Raw genomic sequence first — 18364 nt, forward strand, 5'->3', positions numbered from 1 at the left:
ACGTTCGTCACTTACTTTGTTTTTACAATTATCGGTTCCCTCTTCACTCCCCCAGTAACAAAAAGAGTCCCTCAAAAGACCTCGATGTCTTCTTCTCAAGCCCTCATTAAAAGGGTGTATGTTGTATGCTTTTTTTTTTAAATTCTGCCCTAGCTAAAAAAAAAAAAGAAAAAAACTTAAATAAAAATTTTAAATTAAAAGAGAAATCGTTGATGTTGATCGATTTTGCGCCTTTTTGACAATGCGCCTATGGCATTCACCATAGTTGCCATACCCTAGATATGCCACTGATATTATAACCTATAAGAGCTAATCTTCAAGTAACAAGAGTCAAGCAATTCTTTCAGACTTTATCTCCCGTGAAATTGATTTTATAATTTTCAGTTTTTTTTTTCGTTCACATAAAACATTTGTATTGGCTTTTGATTCATTTTTCCTCATTTCATTTTTTTATTAATGTAACAAACACATGAATTTAGTGAACTTTATTTGATAATATTTGTTTTTTATTTTATTGGTTTCTTTTACATAGGAGCTGTTCATTTTTAAGCAAATGCATTAATGCTGAAAAAGTTGGAGTGGTAGCAGTTATAATTGCTGATAATGACATTTCCAATGATGATCAGTATATTGATATGGTTACTGATACTACAGATAGAAATTGTTCAGTTCCAGCCATGTTCCTTTTAGGAAAAGATGGGTAATTAAAATATTTTATTTAAAACTTCATTTTTATATATTAGGCACATTCTACTATCTTTTAAATTTTTATACGACAACATTTCAAAACATTTTATTAGTTCAAAACAAATAAAATAGGTCTAATAAAATTTTTCCCAGAGTATTGTTCAGTGTTAAAAAAAAAAGCAAAGTGAAAATTGCTTGAATTTTGTTCAACACAGAATTATTTCAACACAATGTGCATTGTACTAACTCTTCTTATTTTTAAAAATGACTCCCAAGTTTTGCATTGTCTATAAGTTCTGTAAAATTTACATGCCTCCTTATTTTTATTAAATTTTTTTTAAAGAAAAACAATTTTATTGATAAATTTTTTTAATCAATTATTACCTAGAGTCAGACAGGGCTGGAAACTATACTATTTTGATTTTGTTAAAATTTTTGGGAGGCTTCATGTAAAATAATTACACAATTTTTAAAAAAAAAATTTGTTGCATTAAAACTGAAGATCCTCTAGAATATTTAGAAAAACACATTAATTTAAATTTGGCAATACTTTTTGTGAAATGAGTGAACCATGTTCTTTGTGCTCTACTGCTTCTACACTATCCCCAGTAAACACCAACACTTGTTCACCAAGAGCAGCAGGCAAATTTTGATTATCATAATAAGTGGAAATCACCATCCCCGAAGTCTGTGGCTTGGCTCCTGGACTAATAAAATTTTCATTTTGTGACTTAGCTAAGTTAACTATTATTCGAGCTTAAAACTAAAACACAAATATTTTCCTCATGAACATCTCATCTTTGCTCCGAAAAACAAATACTGGTTCTGAAACTTGTGAAGAGGTTTTTCTATTTTCAAACATACATGAAGCAGAGTTTGTTACGTAATAGAATACGATAAACCTCTTTTTTTTGCTTTGGAGATCACTTTACTTATGAGGCAGACACAAACACTCAAACCGAAATAGTTGAGAGGCTCCTCCGCATTCGTGGTATATTTGAAGCCAGATTCTGTTGAAAACAGTTTGACTAATCTATAACTCTTTAAATATTTACTTCACGGAGTAGAATGCATACAACTAAACTCACTGTTTCTTTATTTAAATAATATGCACAAGGCTATTTTGAATCAGTTCATGACGAAACCATTCTACGTATAAATACTTCGAAAGTTATATTATCATTGCTGATGTTCATATTCTTTTATTTTGTCAAGCTGCAGTGTGCTAGCTTGTTTATTTTTCTCAAGTATTTTCTTTTATTTTTCAAGTTATTTTTCTCAAGTTTCAAAGATTCCCAAAGGAATCTTTGTGGAAGTAAATGGAAAAGGGTGGGTGAACCGTTGTTGTTCATTTGGCAAAAGAGGAAGTAAGCCTTTTTCAAGCCAAGTGCACTCTTGGTTATGGATTCAGTATAGGCGCACATAAGTGAAGTAACTAAAAATCAATGCAAAAATTTCCCTGCATGTTTATCTATCATACCAGGTGGCTTGACTAAAAGCTGCAGCCCCTGGACATGGGAATTAACAAATCATTCAAGTCTAAAGTTCATTCTTGGAAGGAATGGATGGAGTGGAATTGTTTGCATATATAATAGAGCTAATAATTTTTTATTAATTTGTTTTAAATTTGCCATTTTATTTATATATAATAGAAAAAATTATGCATTGTTCTAACTTTGCACCAATATTGGTGCAAATTTGGGTGCAGGTCATAGTCCAATGCAGATTCTAGGCTGAGGATTCTCCCTCTTCTGAAAATGAGGAGGTGCATATTATAGACCGTCTGTATTAGTCACATCTGTATTTATCTGTAGTAGTTAAAACCACGTTATTTCTGATATTAAGTTTAAAAAAGAACAGGAAGCCAAAAAAATGGGGTTGGGCGGGCAAAGAAAAAGGAAGTTTTTTAGTTAAAAAAAAATATTACCAAGTTAGACAAGAGTTGCAATTTGTTAATGGTATTTTAATTACCCTTCTTAAATTAAATCTAATAGTTATAACTGAATGTTTGAGAAAAGAATTCTTAAGTGGACTACTTAAAAGTATATTTAGTATTGTTAAGAATTTGAACATGGTTCAAACTTGTGTTTTTTGGCCATGTATAAGATATCAAAGTTATGGTGGAATCCTGTTCTACATGTGCTAAATTTCAAATATTTTCCAATGCTTTATTTCTTTTATTTTAATAGCAAAAATATCATTCAATTAATTATTATTCAAAATTTATTGAGGTTTGTGTGATAATACCTGCTATAAAATTGATCTTTGCTAGACAAGATCTAGAAGTGATAAATGATGGAGGTCCACCTTTCAATTCTTACGAGTTTGACAGTTTTGTGAGAAATCCGACAGACATACCTGAATCAGTACAATATATCCTGAATCGAATGAACAGGTAGATCGATCCATTCAGACTGTTAAAAAATGTTCAGAAAGACTAGCTGATTCTAAAAATTCCTATTGAGCTTTACTATTATATCATGTTCTCTTTACTATTATATCTGTTCTGAACTGTTGATGAATAGAAAACTAAATTACTGTTTCACCAAATTAAGCAAATCCCCAACTTTCAGAGAATAAGTATCAAAATGAGCAGAAAAAGAAATAAGTGAAATCTGAATCGAAAATTCTTGTCCCAACTTACATCCTGGAAGTGCAGTTTTTGTTCAGAACAATGTAGAAAGAATGTTAACCCTAAGCACTTGAAATTTGATAATTACACTAAAGAGTATCAAAACACAACTAACTAAAGAAATTTTTTAACTTCGTTTAAAACAATTTCTTTTTGGATTATTGCTTTAAACAGCAAATAAATTTCTATCAATGTTTCACAGGAAAATAATTTTCTCAAAAATTTGCTAATTTGGGAAAATGGTTGGGAGATGGGCTGATTCTTCATGATTGTATAGATATTTTATGAAATAATAAAAAGCAATGCATTTTTTAAAATAAATATTAATATTTTAAATGATGGGTTAAATTAATAAAGCATGATTTAGGAGTAAAACTCTGATTATATATTTTTTATTTTTCAGTTATATGATCAAAAGAAGTTTAAGAACTCTCAACTTAACTAGAGCTATTATCAATATTCCCATAAATATGACTTATGTTTTTCCACATGATCAGAAGCAACCACCATGGGTTTTATGGTGACATGCTTTTATTTTCAACTATAGTTTAATGTTTTTGTTAAATAAAAGTTGTAAATAATATGTTTCTAAGTCAATTTATATTAAAATGAATTTTATTCTAATATGCACTTTCTTCTTACATATTTTAAAACATTTTTATATTAACTTGTCAATGCATTTTAAAACTATAATTAGTAGAAAATCTGTTAAGACAGTAATATGTTGTAATGAGAGACAATATTACTGAATAAAACAAAATATTAAAATTTATTTCTGTCAAAATAATTTCATAAAGGTACATTATTACAAGTTTATGTATATATTTCAAATAAGTGTTTTCAATTTACAAATTGATATACAAGATGCAATAATAAAAACTGCATCTGAAAGTAAAATCAAAGTATCACAGTTTATATCCTAGTTTACAAAATACATCAGATCTTATGAATTCATCCACAGGGATACTGAACACATGAGAAGTAAGATTCCCCAAATTTTTTTTATTGCAGAAATTAATGAGTTGCCACAAACTTGGCATATATAAATATATATAGTTTAAAAAGGGTATTTGCATAGTCATGAATAATTGCACATAATGATTGTAGTTTCATGATACAAGAATCATATCTCTTATAATTATGTTTGATAAGATTGCTCTAAAAATAGTTGTGAATTGAGAAATAATGGAAGCAGACATTGTTTCATACTTAATTTTAAAAAATCAGTGTTACTAAGTCCGATATGAAAGTATAAAGGAAAATGACTCAAACACCTCATAGTCATGAGGCTAGTATTTATCTGAAGATAGTTAAACCCATGGGGCTCTAAAATAAAAAAATACCTTTAACTGTATAAAAATGTATATATATATATATAGTTATGCATTAGGTTATCTAAAAAACAAAACTCTTATGTTTAAATATTCAAAATATAAAGGAGATAATACATTGACATACATAATAATCAGGGCTCAATAATACTACAATTGGGCATGCACCTTTACATACACAGCCAGTCATGTAAATATTCAATTAAAAATACCATAGATTTCTAAAGAACAGCGTTCCTCAAATTTTGACAAAAGTTATCTTGTCGAATAAGGCGAAAAATGCCACCTAAGGGAAAGAGAATTTTTTTTTTTTTTTTTGTTGCTCCAAATGCTGTGCTTAAGAAAATATTAAAATATTGTTTGAAAGTAACATGTTAATAATCGTACTTCGTTAATAATAATGCTTTACATTTAATGGATCAATGCCTTGTTTGCACTTCAAATACTTCCTTTTTAATGATACTTTTGATTTTATTGAAACAAATACTAAAAATGTAGTTATTCTTTGATTGGTTAATAATAGGTCATACATTTTCAAGTAAAAGTAATCCTAAAAATGAGCATGTATCCTGCACACTAGCAGGTTTTGCAGGCCACCTAAAATTTTTTAGGCAAAATGGAATCGAGGACAAAGTTAACAAATTACAATATAACTGAAATGTAATCAATTGCTCATTATAATAAACCAAGGAAGCAATTCTAACAAGTTTACAACAAAATTATAGCCTCACCTAAATTTTTTTTTATTAAGTAAATATATTACTTTTATTAAAAACATTTTCTTGTATAATAAAACCTTTATAAATTAGATCTAACTCTAACAATATTTGTTTCGCAATTAAGTACAAAAATAAAAAGTCTAAATTCCCCACTACAAAAACATATCCTCAGATAGTTTTATCTCTTTTAATTTTACATACAACTGAAATTATATTTCTCTGACTAAATGCCATTTGACTTACAATTAATTTAGTTTTCTTTCTAAAAAATGTCTAATGATTGGATTTGTAGTGAGGATATTGTTAAGAGATTTGACAAATTAATTTCACAATCTTCTATGGCCTAAAAATTAGGATTTGGAGTAGTGTGGTCTACCTCCATAGTTTATTGGGCATTAAATCAAATTTTGGTGCTGGCAATTTTGCCTTTGAGACTTTTGACTTTGCTTTTTAGAGCATCCTAATGTTACTGTAATGTAATTTATGCTAATATTACTCATAATTTTCATAATCATCAACATTCAACTTATTTTCATCAATTCAAATAGTATAAAGACATTTTGATTAAAAAATCTATAACTCAAATACTAAATTTTCATTTCAATGAATTTTTTACTCAATACCAAAACTGGGATTACTTTGGCCATTTTATATATGTATATAAAAAGAAAGTTGGGGGATGTCATAAACCACTTATTTATTAGTCGTAGCAAACTCCTAATGAGAGTTTGCTACCTCATTTGTTTCCGATTCAAATAAAGATTTAATTATGGTTCATTTTTCCAAAAAGTGAAACATTTGAGCCCTTTGGCTTCTTACAATTTTAGTGATATGTGTATGAACTGTATATTAATTTACTATGGAATATACAATCTCATGCATAAATAGAATTAGCTAATAGAACTCTTTTTGTATATTGTAGTATGAATTGTTCAGTGCTCCATAAATAAAATTATACTTCCTATTTTAAATAAAGCAAGTTTGTTACATAGCATATTTTATTTACCTTGTCATGCTTAACACTAAATATACCATAACCAGTTAAAAGATCGGTAGTTGTATTGTAAAGTGTTGGTATGTTTAGTGTTGATCAGAACAAATACTTTTTTTAGTTTGAAATTAGCCCTAATGAGAGTTTGCTACCTCATTTGTGCCTAAAAAAAGACCAACCTGAATAACTTTTGATCTTCACGTTCTAGAACTCAATCTTATTGGTTTCGGAGGGACCTCAAATATGCTAATTCATTAGTGCATACAATACTTTAACTTAAAGAATCAGACACAAAAAGTTCTTTCTTTGTTCTACAAAGATAATTCCATGCAAAAATTACTTATAATAATTAATTTTAATTACTTTATAATTGAAAAGATTTTTGAATTATAAGGTATACAATTTTTACACCAATTTAATGAATGCAAATTTACATGGCAAAGTATAACTTTCATGAATTAGTTTCTATAAAAAATTTACAATTCCAAGTTAAATTGTATGACATAACCCTATTATTAAGATTAGGGAATCTTACTTATTTTTCCAAAAGCAATATGTATGTATAAGAAAACTAAGTGGAAGAAAAACATTGAAAAATATTACACAATTTGTTAACATCACTATCTTATCTTATAGATAATATTAAGAAATTGCTACTTTTTTCATGTTCAAATTTTTAAAAATAATAAATTTTATAAAGGTTTGGTAATAAAAAGCACATAAAAATATTTCTAAGTATGGTTATTTAAAATTATAATCAAAATTTTTTATAATTGTAAACTTTCATAAGCACAAGAACTAAGAGAAGATTCTGTACAATTAACTTAATATTAATTCTAGGAAAAAAATTTAGAAGCAAGACAACTATTTCAGAAGCAGAAACAATGCTTGACAAAACTTCTTATGATTATGCTGACTTTAAAAATGAGATCAAGTGTTTTTTAACCAATTTAACTCAAAAAGGCAGGTAAAAAAGTTTAAATTATTTAAAGTTGAAATTTACTCAGTTATGTAAAAGTTAAAAAAAAAAATCAAGAAATACTGTAAAACAGTTTTGCACCTACATCAGAATGATTCATTAAAAAAAATGAAATGAATAGTTTTATCAATCGATTGAATGGTGGTAAGAATTACCTTACCAATTATATAAAAATGTAAGATTTATATAAAAATTCAGAAATTCCTCAAACTGGATTGTTTTGGGTGAGGTTAAAAAAAAGTTTAATTATTGCTTAAAAGGTTCTTTCAAAAATAAAAACTGCTTTAGAAAAGAAATTTAAAAAGTCTATAAAATTTTTTAGCACATGATTGCTGAAATGCTATAAAGTTGATCCAAGAAGCAAGAGTATTAATGTTAATGATTAATTATTATGCTCAGGTAAAATTGAAACATACCCTTAAAAATTTTTTCTAGAAACTGCTGTAAATTGTGGTTAAAACATAATTTTCCTTTTTATATTTTCCAGCAGTGTTCCATAATGTACTACTGTTTTTTATACCTTTCAAGATACAGTGACCTCTCACTTATGCACCACCTCTTTTATGCACCTTTTTCATTTCTACGACGATTTTGATAGGTCTCAGTACATTAGGTAGGAAAATAATGATAAACATCCTTCGTTTATGCGTTGCTATAAAAATAAATTTTTCAATTTTGCGCCGAAATTTTAGGCTAACATTTAACTTTTTTACTCTTAAATATGTTTTCTTCTTTAAAAAAAAAAGGTTTTAAATTAAAAATGAAGCAATCCTTGTTACAGATAAAAAGAAATATGTTGTTACATCCTATTTAATTTTCTTTCCCCTGTGACCTTCTCATTTTTGCTGTTTCTGGAAAGACATTCTTTCTACAATTTTGAATAGGGTGTCATATCTGTTACACCAACAACAATGAAAGCCCATTTCATCTTTAAGAAAATGATCATTCCTCTTGTCCAGAGGTTAGTTTTACTCCCATGCTGTTTTCTAGAGAGAAAAAAAAGACACCTGTAATATCAAAGAGACCACGATCACTTATTTGCAGTCAGATGGACATCATGAGTAAATAATCAGAGGTGGTCTGTTTAGTGACAATAGTAGACTGCTTTTCTTAGAAATTTATCATGTGATGCTTCATCCCCTCCCATGAAACTAAAATATTTTGTGAAGAGCTATTCATTTATATCTAACTTAAACTTGTGGACGATGAAAACGTGGTGGATGATACTGACGAGGATGATAAAGTTCCTCCATATCACATAGTATTAGAAGCTTAAGACACTATTCTTGACTATTTACAATTTAATTTTGCTTCTGAAACTCCCTTATCCCATTTATATGAACTGGAAAAAGCTGTTTTTGAAATATGTCGGCAAAAACAAATACTAACATGTAATAAGGTTATTTTGTAAGATAATAAATTGTCATTAGTTATGTTAAATTTTTTCTTTGTATAATTATAGTAAATACCAAAACAGTATAAATATTAACATTTTATGTTTAGAAACATATTTATTCATATTGTCATTGCAATTTACGTTGCGTAATTTTGAAGATTTTCACTTATGCGTCTCATTCACTTATGCGCTTTTCTCTGTTGGCCCCTTACACCGGTGAATAAGTGAGAGTTCAGTGTAACAAAATATTAAAATAAACTTTTGTTTTAAGTTATAGTCTTATTTGTATTAGAAAAATATGAAATTGTTTTCAAATAAAGTAGAAAAAAAAACATTGGGTTAAAGAAATGTTAAGCTGATAATGAAATTAATCTTACTTCAAATCACACGTAGAGTATACTGGTAAACATATAAAAAAAAAACTTGATAATATGACTGTTAGAAACAAAAATTTGAAATTTAACTTCTCAAATCTCCTTCTTACGGGGTAAATTCTTAAACTGTGATGGTAACAATATTAGGCAGAAAGATAAGAGAATATCAGTTGATTAGAAATACACAAAATAAATAGATTTGAGATATAAGAAAAAATGCTAACTTAATCCATTTTGTGGATAATTTTTTTCTAGCTGTAACAACATTTACATTTAATGCATAACTCCTTGTTTAGTAAATTTGATTTAATTAGAATTTTTTTTCTACAGCAAGCAAATGATTTTACGTTCCGAATTGCCACTTTGTACGAGTTCTTTTGTGGCATTAAGTGATAATAAATTTAAACAAATTTTGTAAAAATTAGTTCTTAGATCTCTGTCGCTGTTTTATAAAAACCTTTGCAGAAAGTGGAGCTATAGGCCTTCTTGTATAAGCTCTATGATTCATACAATATAAGTATAATTGTATAACTTTGTTAATTATAATTGACCGAGTATGTTTCATCAAATTATTCAAAATGTAATATTCATGCTTATGAACACAAATGCTCATCTGGCGGGGAGTAATTGCATAAGTACTGCAAAGCACACAAACATTTAGGCTGTAGAGAAGCCTAGTTAAAACAATAATTTCAAAAAATTAACAATTCAAAGAATGTGATATTTATATTTCCCATAGTAATTTTTCAATTTTGAACTTAACTCAAAGGACCTAAACCCATGACATTATTGAGAAAATATTGTTATTGCACAGTACAAATAGTGTAAGAAAAATGGTTGTCTCTGCTAGTGTTTCTTCCACACACGGGTATTATCTTGCTTGTGCATAAATAGCTTCTACATTTCAATTGCATAAAACACAGATTTGTCAAGAAATAAGAGCAGTTTCATGCTTATTTGGAATTACTGTCTGCTTTTTTCTCATAGCACAAATTTTTGAGACTTCTGAATTTGGGATTTTGTAGAAGATCATGTACAGAGATAATTTATATCACACCAAGCTGTTACAGCTCCTTTAGAGTAGGGGTGCACAACCTTTTTGAGCGAAGGGCCACTTGCACAGCAGGTTGACTAACGAAAGGCAGCACATGTATTTAGATATGTTGACAACAAATGTCATAATATTTAAACATTAGTGTTCTAATTTTTTTATCAATAAACTTTGTAATATATTTGTAGAAAATTAAAGGCGTTCAATTATTGGAATTCATTCAAAAAATCTCCATTTTTATCAAAACTAAAAGAGATTTATCAAAATAAATAAACATTGGAGAAAAAAGTGTTTTTTTATGATATCACTCAATACAAAAATTCATTTTAAAAATAAATTATAATAAAAAAAATTGTAATGCTCACAGAATGAAAGTAGAAAAAAATTTAGTACACACATATATATAGTAGCATAGAAAACTGTGATTGTCAATGTTGAAGTTTTGTTTTAGGAACTAAGAACAATTTGTTTTCTGTCTTTCTTTTTAATTAACTTTTTATAGGCATTTTTTTATGACAGCATTTTTTTTAAATAAACGTTGCTAGTAAATTTTATTTTATAGCAATTTTTTTTCTTTCAAAAATATGGCAATGTGAAAAGTTTAAATTGAGATTTTCAGCCTAAGATTTTCATTTAAAAAATTAAGAACATTTTCTGTTTTTTTTTTCTTTCTAGCTTTTTTTTCTATAAAAAAAAATCTTCTCTTTTTATAACGTTTTTATTATAATGCAGCAGTTTTTAAGAGCATTTCTGTTAGACTCATTTCTTTTTTCTTGACTTTTTCTAGTAATTGGAAAACTGAGATGTTCAGCTTTAAAATTTTCATTTAAAAATAAAGACCGATTTTTATTTTCTCTGTTTAGCTTTTGTATATAATCTTTAATTTTTATGATAGCACGGGATTTTCAAAAGCGTTTCCGATAGGCCTTATTCTATAGCGTTGTTTTATAAATATGCTTTTTCAGAAAATATTATTCTGGGCATTGGAATTTTGGCTTCAGTATTGCTATGCTGGTAAAAAATGTTGCTATTTGGCCCCAAATATACGGCATTGGGCCTATTTTTTTTCCCTGCCGAATATCAGTATTTGACAAAATCACATTCATCACTGAAAAATAACTAGGATTCACGATAAAACTGAACCGAAATACCACATAAAAAGGTGATTATTTAAATGTGTGATTAGAAATTTTCAAGTCTTAATAACATCGTGGTTAAATAACGGGATCGTCAAAATCATGTGGAAAAGTATAGTAATATATTTTTAGGAAAAATCATTTAAATTTATGCTGAACAAAGCGTGTCAAATGCGCGATTTAAAACTAACTTATCTTAATAAATTATCGAAATTTCTTATACTACGTGGGATGCTTAGAAATAACTGCCGAAAAAAATGGCTGAAAAAAAAGAAAGATAAAAAGTCACTTAGATTTACGATGAAATCGGCATAAATAAATTGCGCCAAAAAGTGATTATTTAAATGGGCGATCTTAAACTGGCGTGTCGTAACAATATCGTGATAAAAATTAGGGATTTTTGAAAAGTGGAAATAACTGCTTAAATAATCATTTAGATTTAAAATAAACTTGGCTTAAAGAAAGCACATTAAACATACATTTACTATAGAATCTGTAAAAATTGACTCAAAAACACGATTAAAAATGTTCGCCAAATTTTTTTTTGTTGACATTTTTGTTTATTTTTTGTGTTTAGAAACTCTCGCGGGCCGCACTTCAGTAGTCGATGGGCCGCAGGTTGAGCACCCCTACTTTAGAGTGCCTTCACACTACTGTAAAGAATGAACATGTAATTAATGCAAAATATAGCACAGTGATAGCATGTGAAGACAAGGTTATGTTTTTGATTTTCTTTTTGCATATTTTCACAAAATGATTTAAATATTCAAGCTTTTTCTTATTACAAAATATATATTTTTATGCAGTTTACATAGTTGTTAACTTGTACGGCCATCAAGAAAGACTTTTCAAAGTAGTAGAAAAATAAAACTTAAAATATTAAGAATTTTCTAAAACTTAAGCTATTTCAACAACTCTTATATACATAAGTTTGAATTGTTGATCTATCACGGTAGGTAAAAAGAATTAGCTTTTAAGGTAAGATTTTATATATTTAAAAAATAATGCTACTACCACTAAGAAATTTTTTTTCCTTGGCAACTGTAAAAATTGGCACCTATGAGGTCATATTATTTCTATATATTAAATTTCTACCAAAACTGATAACAAATGTGAATAAAAGAACAAAAGTGGGCATTCTATGCCTTACAGAAATATTACTGTATATTTCTAGTAATACTGTAGAAAAATTAATACTCCTATAAAAATGAGTTTGTAAAGAATCAAATAGTGTTCAAAAATATAAAATAGTATAACAAGATAAAACTATTTTACAAGTCCAATATATATATATATATATACTTTTGGAGAAGTAAAAACTCTGAAACAACAATGAATATAAATACAAAATACTTTTCACCAATTACAAGCAGATGTATAAAAACTTTAACTTAGATGTTCAGTTTCAATACTTGACTAGCATCAAGAACTACCTTCCAACTGTCATCTCCACTGGGATATCTGGGCATTTATTTGGGCTAACAATGACTTGCACAAATACATAGCAAACAACTAGAATATAAATTATTTAAAATCAGTTACATACAGAGCCTGACTAAGACATGGGCATATGGGGCAGCCGCCCCGGGCCCTACATCAAAGGGGGCCGCAAATCGAATAGAAAGTTATTTTAGGTTTCCTCCTTTAATGAACTTTTTTAAACAAAATATCAGTACAGTTTTAAAATCCGTCAGTTTTATGTTAGCTTCTTCTTTAATCTATCGTATGAACACAAAAAAATCTATTTTTCGAAAATCCGTGGCTTTCTACTGCTGAATTTAGGTAACTTCAGCAATGACGATGGACAAATTTAGCCAATCAAATGACTGTATTTTTACAAATCGCAAAATGGGATATGTTTACCAAAATACAGGCTTTTGATTGGCTTAATTGAGCCATCGTTAGTGCATAAATTTAGCTGAATTCCGCCCTAATGCAAAATTGAATTTTTGCAGCTAGATGACAAAGTTAACAATTAGAAAACTGCATTCAGCATGATGGACATAGAATGGTCAGAAAATCAATAAAATGAACAGAACGATATTTCATCTGACCATTGGAGGGAGGTGGACTTTATAGCTTTTTTAAGATTTTAGTCAATTGTCTTGCTATCTATAATGAGGTGAAAAATTTAAATACCTCCATAAAGATCGGTTCTTCATTACTGAAGCAGAGGGGGGAACCCCACGAAGTTTCTGCCCTGGACCCCTATTTGGATAAGTTGGGCCCGGGTTACATATTCTAAAATTTTGTAGAATATTTTATTTTGCTTCAATAAAACGAGTTTATATGGCTTATACTTAACCACTCAATATTACAAACAGATATAACTTTTAACTTTAAAAAATAAATAACTATTAGGGGCTAAGAAAAAATCAAGCTCTTGATATATTATTGTCACAATCTTTAAATTAACATTATAAAAATTTGTCAAAAGATAGTGAGATTAAACCTGATAAAAATTTTTGATTATAACCCAGCACTTCATATTTGGACAAGTTTGCATACTAATATTTTTTAATGCACAACCTTTCTCTTAAAATAACAAGGGAGAAAACTACTTTCTTAGCAGGAAGAAACAATAGGTGAAAAGATGACTTAGGCATCCCAAACAACTGATCAGCTAAAGTGCTAAAAGAGTAGTACTAAGTTAATGTCTATGGCACTGCTGTCCTAAGCAAGAGGGCAGTGAAAAGACTACTATACCGGACATAATATATAATATACTGGAGACAATTATGTTGCATTCTAAGAAAGACTGTTTGATCACTGCCTTCTAACTGGGAGTTCTGCCTTTTTCCTAAGGATGGAAGTATACTGGAGGCAAGTTTGTTAAACTGAAAGTATTAATATCCTAAATTTAAATGCCATGCTCCCCCCCCCCCCATACTTAGTTTCACAAGATAAAACAGCTGTCCAGTTCTCTATAACCCATTTGATAAAGCTTAAATCTCTAGCCTTCATTTTTAACTTTTGTTAGATGATGAAGCAGGAGTTACTGGATTAATTTTTGGTGCTGTTTCTTAGACAGACTTCATTTTTTAAACACTTTAATTTGATAAAGTTTAAACAGATGACAAAAACATAAAGTTAAAGCTTGAGTAGAAAATAAGCTTAAAATCACATTTTAGATTATTAATCTCTTTTTTTGAACATTTAAAAAAAAATCAAGCATTAATTAAATAAATATGTTGAAAATAATGTGCAATTCTAAAATAATATAACTAAACATTATTTAAGACATTCTAAGTATTCAGGAACAAAATGAAATCAATCTATTCCCAATTTAGATATGAGGCAGAAAAATAAAGTTAATTTCAGGCAGATAAAAATTTTATATCTTATGGCACATCTAACAAAATAACATTCGTGATCGCAATGCTTGAATAATCCATCTGTCACAAGACAGGTGACATGTCTTGACCTTCTCCTTTCATCAGTTGTATAGGAATGCACTACAATATTTTCCCCTTTTCGTCTAAAATATATTTTAAAACATCCAAAACGTTTTCCTTTAGAACTATGTTCAATGTAGTTTTCAGTTCCATGTTTCATAATTTAAAAGTTTTTAATCTATTTGAAAATCAAGACAGAAATTAATGTACTCCCTTCTCCTATGACTCTCCACACAGTAATGGTGAAAGCCTTCGAAGTGTTGCCATAGGTAGACAGCTCTGCTCTATACCACCTGAAGCTCATTTTGATTGCCAATAAAAATAGGTGGGCTAAGATAGGTAACTCTCAAAAGTTGCAGAATTGGCCAAAAAAGTTTTATTTAATAGTGAAAATATTTTGTCTAAAAAATAATACCTTTAATCTGCACAAATTGCTGATAAATTCAATATTTTAAAGGAAAAAAAAGTGATAATTTCAAAATTTTTAAAAGTCTATTTTTTAATAACCAGTAGTCAGAAAAACAAGTGGTTACATATTTATTTTTGTAGATAATTACAACTTCAACTTTTTTTCAAATGTGGTGACTGTAACTACTCTTGAAATATAGTCACCACTTTAAAGAGATTTAATTTTGCTGGAGAACTTAATTTAAACCACATTCAAAATGGCTTTAAATAAAAAAAATGGCTAATTTAATTATGAGGATTTATTAAGATATATTTTTTCATGCTTATATGAGCCAGTTAGTTATTTTAAACCATTTTTTATGAGTTGGTTCTTTTCTTCAACTTTAACCTTAACCTATTGCTTCTTTAACCTTATGCCTTTCTAGACAGTAAATAATTAATTCAAGAAATACTAGGGAATTATAAATAATTTTCGATTTTGTATAGTGTTTTATGCTCTAATATTGCTCCAATATTGCTTCATCATAGATTCGCTAATCAGGTTCTAAAATTAATTGTGTTACAACCTTGTTTCGTTATTAAATTAAGGTAAAAAGTAGTTGCCCGGTATCGTTACAAACTACTTTTTTTTTGCATTGCAGTACTCACTACACTTCTTTAAAAAGAAGCGTACTACACTACTAACTATGAGAGAAGTACAGTAATTATGAAACTTGTAGTGTGCTACTTCTGACCCCTGTTAATAAAAATAGATGAAGTTCACATAGTGGAGAAAAATATAACTGTTACTAAATGTATCAAGCATTAGAAACTCATAAAACAACTTTGTTAGTCAAATGCACACATTTTTTTACTATAAACCAGAAAACAGTAATTATACACAAGCAACTAAAAAATTAAACGTAGAATAATTATCTAAGTGTAAGAATAACTAGTGTACATAATACGCATAATATAGGCTTTGGGGTAAACATTGATATTTAAGTTTTTTTTTTCTTTCTCCATAGTAACCTTTAATTTTTACAGTAATTGACTGAAGGCTAGGGGTCAAAATGGGTGGAAGTTTAAGTGTAGTTAACTAGTCAAGAGAGGTATCTCTTTCCATGCATTATTTTAATGTCGTCAAGGTTTAAATTGAGATGGTAGGAACTGATCTAAATCAAGTCATATAAAAAAAAATAACACAGTTAACTTGTACATAGTTAATCATAAAAATAACACTTTTTTACCTGTATCAATGACACAACAAGAAAGATTCCTGCTACAAGATGAAGATTGTGAACTATATAATCTTGAATGGCTTCTATACAGCCTCTGGCAAAGATAAATTCTGCCGCATTTGTTACCGACTGCAATTGTAAAAGAAAAACGTCAACAGTCAATGAAGTTCAATAACACAAAATTAATACACTTAATAATTGAAAATATCTCTTTTTTGTCTTATAACATTCATATATTTCTGCACAAAAATCTTACTGAAAACATAGGGGTAAAAAATATTTTTACTCCTTAAATAGATAATCTATCTTTTACAATATTTATTTTATCTTTCATAATTTTCTTTTATTTAATTTATACCGATATTTTTTCAATGGGTAATTGAAAACATGCTTTAATACAGAGGTCGCCAAAATGGTCTATATAGACCCCCAAGGGTCTATTTAACAAAAGGGGGGTCAATCTGAGACAAGGGTTTGAAGAAAAAAACAGTTTTTAATACGCAAATCACTTATAACTAATTGAGTATGTAAAATTTGTGAATTTTTTTTATTATTGACTTAATATCAGTTTCTTTATAGAACATAAATTAATAAACGTATATTTATTCGGGTGAAACGAGTATTTACGTACCAGCGCACTTCTGGTTTATAAGTCAATGTGCGCTTGTCCAAATGTCACGTGTGAGGAGCATTGACGTTAAAAATGCAAATATCATACGCAGTTTCAGCTATCTTTGCAAACTGTGTTGAATATTTGCAGTGTCATTATTAAAACTTTTGGATAAAACCATTCATTAAGTTTAGATATCAATTTTAATTATCAATACACGTAAAAAAGAAGGTAAGCATTAATAATATGGATTAGTACAGCCTGCGACAAAACTATAGCACACTTTGTATTTTTTTACGAAAATTAAAATTTTTTTGAAAATATTACGTAAATTCAACCTTAACTAAGTACAGAAATAAATTAAATCTGGAGTTATCAGGGGATTTAAGATTAAAATTGACCAATTTTGAACCCAATATAGCGAACCTTGCAAAAAAACACCAGGCACACCCATCTCATTGATTAAGAAGCAATAAATCTGTAGTTACTTTACTTGTTATTTCTACTTATTTATAATTACTTATTATTTAATAAATATTAAGGTATTTAAATTTCAACATTAATATATTTTTCATAAAACTATTGTTACACAATGTACTATTACTTTAATAAATGTTTAAAATCATAAAATAAATGTATAAACACAGTATCTTATAGAGTTTTATTTTAATTAACAGAAAATTACTTTTACGGGGGCAATGGAGATTTCAAAAAATTACAATGGGGTCAATGATCAAAAAAGTCTGGCGACTCATGCTTTAATATGTAGTTTTCAATGAAAAAATAATTAAGGAAACTATGTTTTTGGGTATTGATGTACCATCTCAATGGTTATGACTCATTACTAATACTGTAACTTAGATAAGTCTGCCATGGAGCAACTTACGGTATTTTTCGGCGAAAGCGCCGCACCCCGATAAAAATGAAATTTTTTAAAAAAAAGTTATAGCAAGCGCCGCAATGGCGCTAAACCGCGCATATCAGCATCCTTTTAGAAGAGACCTTTAAATTACCATTTAGAATATCTGTATAATAAAAAATTACATTTTTTTATGCATTTCATAAAGTAAAGTTTTAATTTCTAAATTATAATAAAAAATTTCTTTTTCAGCAAAAAAAAAAGCAACAAAAAAAGTTTTCTCTTTCAGCAAAAAAAAGAAGAAAAAAAGAAAACAGCAAAACTATATAAAATAAAGTTGTTCTTACCAGTTGGCACCACACCAAAAAACAGAAGAACAGCAAAAAAATATTTATATGTTCAGTAGCTGAATTAGTAAGGCTGAACTGATTACAGAAATCCGTAGAACAATGTCATAAGAAAAATAAAATAAAAATTTATTAAAAGAAAGATTTTAAAATTTATTACCATTAACAATTTGAGGAAAAACTAATACATAATAAAGAAACAGCTAATAATAACAAAATAAGAAATAAC

At 28.3% G+C, this 18364-nt stretch overlaps 2 protein-coding genes and 1 long non-coding RNA gene across 6 annotated transcripts in view; 2 read left to right on the forward strand and 1 right to left on the reverse strand.

Annotated features, from left to right (window-relative positions):
• LOC107444580 (PRADC1-like protein) overlaps positions 1-4814 on the forward strand; it is a 21619-nt gene extending 16805 nt beyond the window's left edge. The window contains exons 4-5 of the mRNA XM_016058753.4: positions 533-700; positions 3723-4814. Coding sequence (XP_015914239.1) covers positions 533-700; positions 3723-3843 — 289 coding nt within the window. The 3' untranslated portion in view covers positions 3844-4814. The remainder of the gene's footprint in view (positions 1-532; positions 701-3722) is intronic.
• The window catches only part of LOC147801881 (uncharacterized), a 287387-nt gene that overhangs the window by 29860 nt on the left and 239163 nt on the right, over positions 1-18364 (forward strand). The window lies entirely within an intron of this gene.
• Positions 4077-18364, reverse strand: part of LOC107444582 (tetraspanin-33) — a 36705-nt gene continuing 22417 nt past the window's right edge. For all 4 annotated transcript variants that reach the window (XM_043041167.3, XM_043041168.3, XM_016058756.4 and 1 more), the window contains 2 exons: positions 16329-16448; positions 4077-12808 (listed from right to left, as the gene is read on the reverse strand). In XM_043041167.3, coding sequence (XP_042897101.1) covers positions 12740-12808; positions 16329-16448 — 189 coding nt within the window. In that variant the 3' untranslated portion in view covers positions 4077-12739. The remainder of the gene's footprint in view (positions 12809-16328; positions 16449-18364) is intronic.

This window comes from Parasteatoda tepidariorum, chromosome 11 (genome assembly GCF_982258835.1).
Source record: "Parasteatoda tepidariorum strain Cologne lab strain chromosome 11, Ptep-v5.0, whole genome shotgun sequence".
Classification (NCBI taxonomy): domain Eukaryota; kingdom Metazoa; phylum Arthropoda; class Arachnida; order Araneae; family Theridiidae; genus Parasteatoda; species Parasteatoda tepidariorum.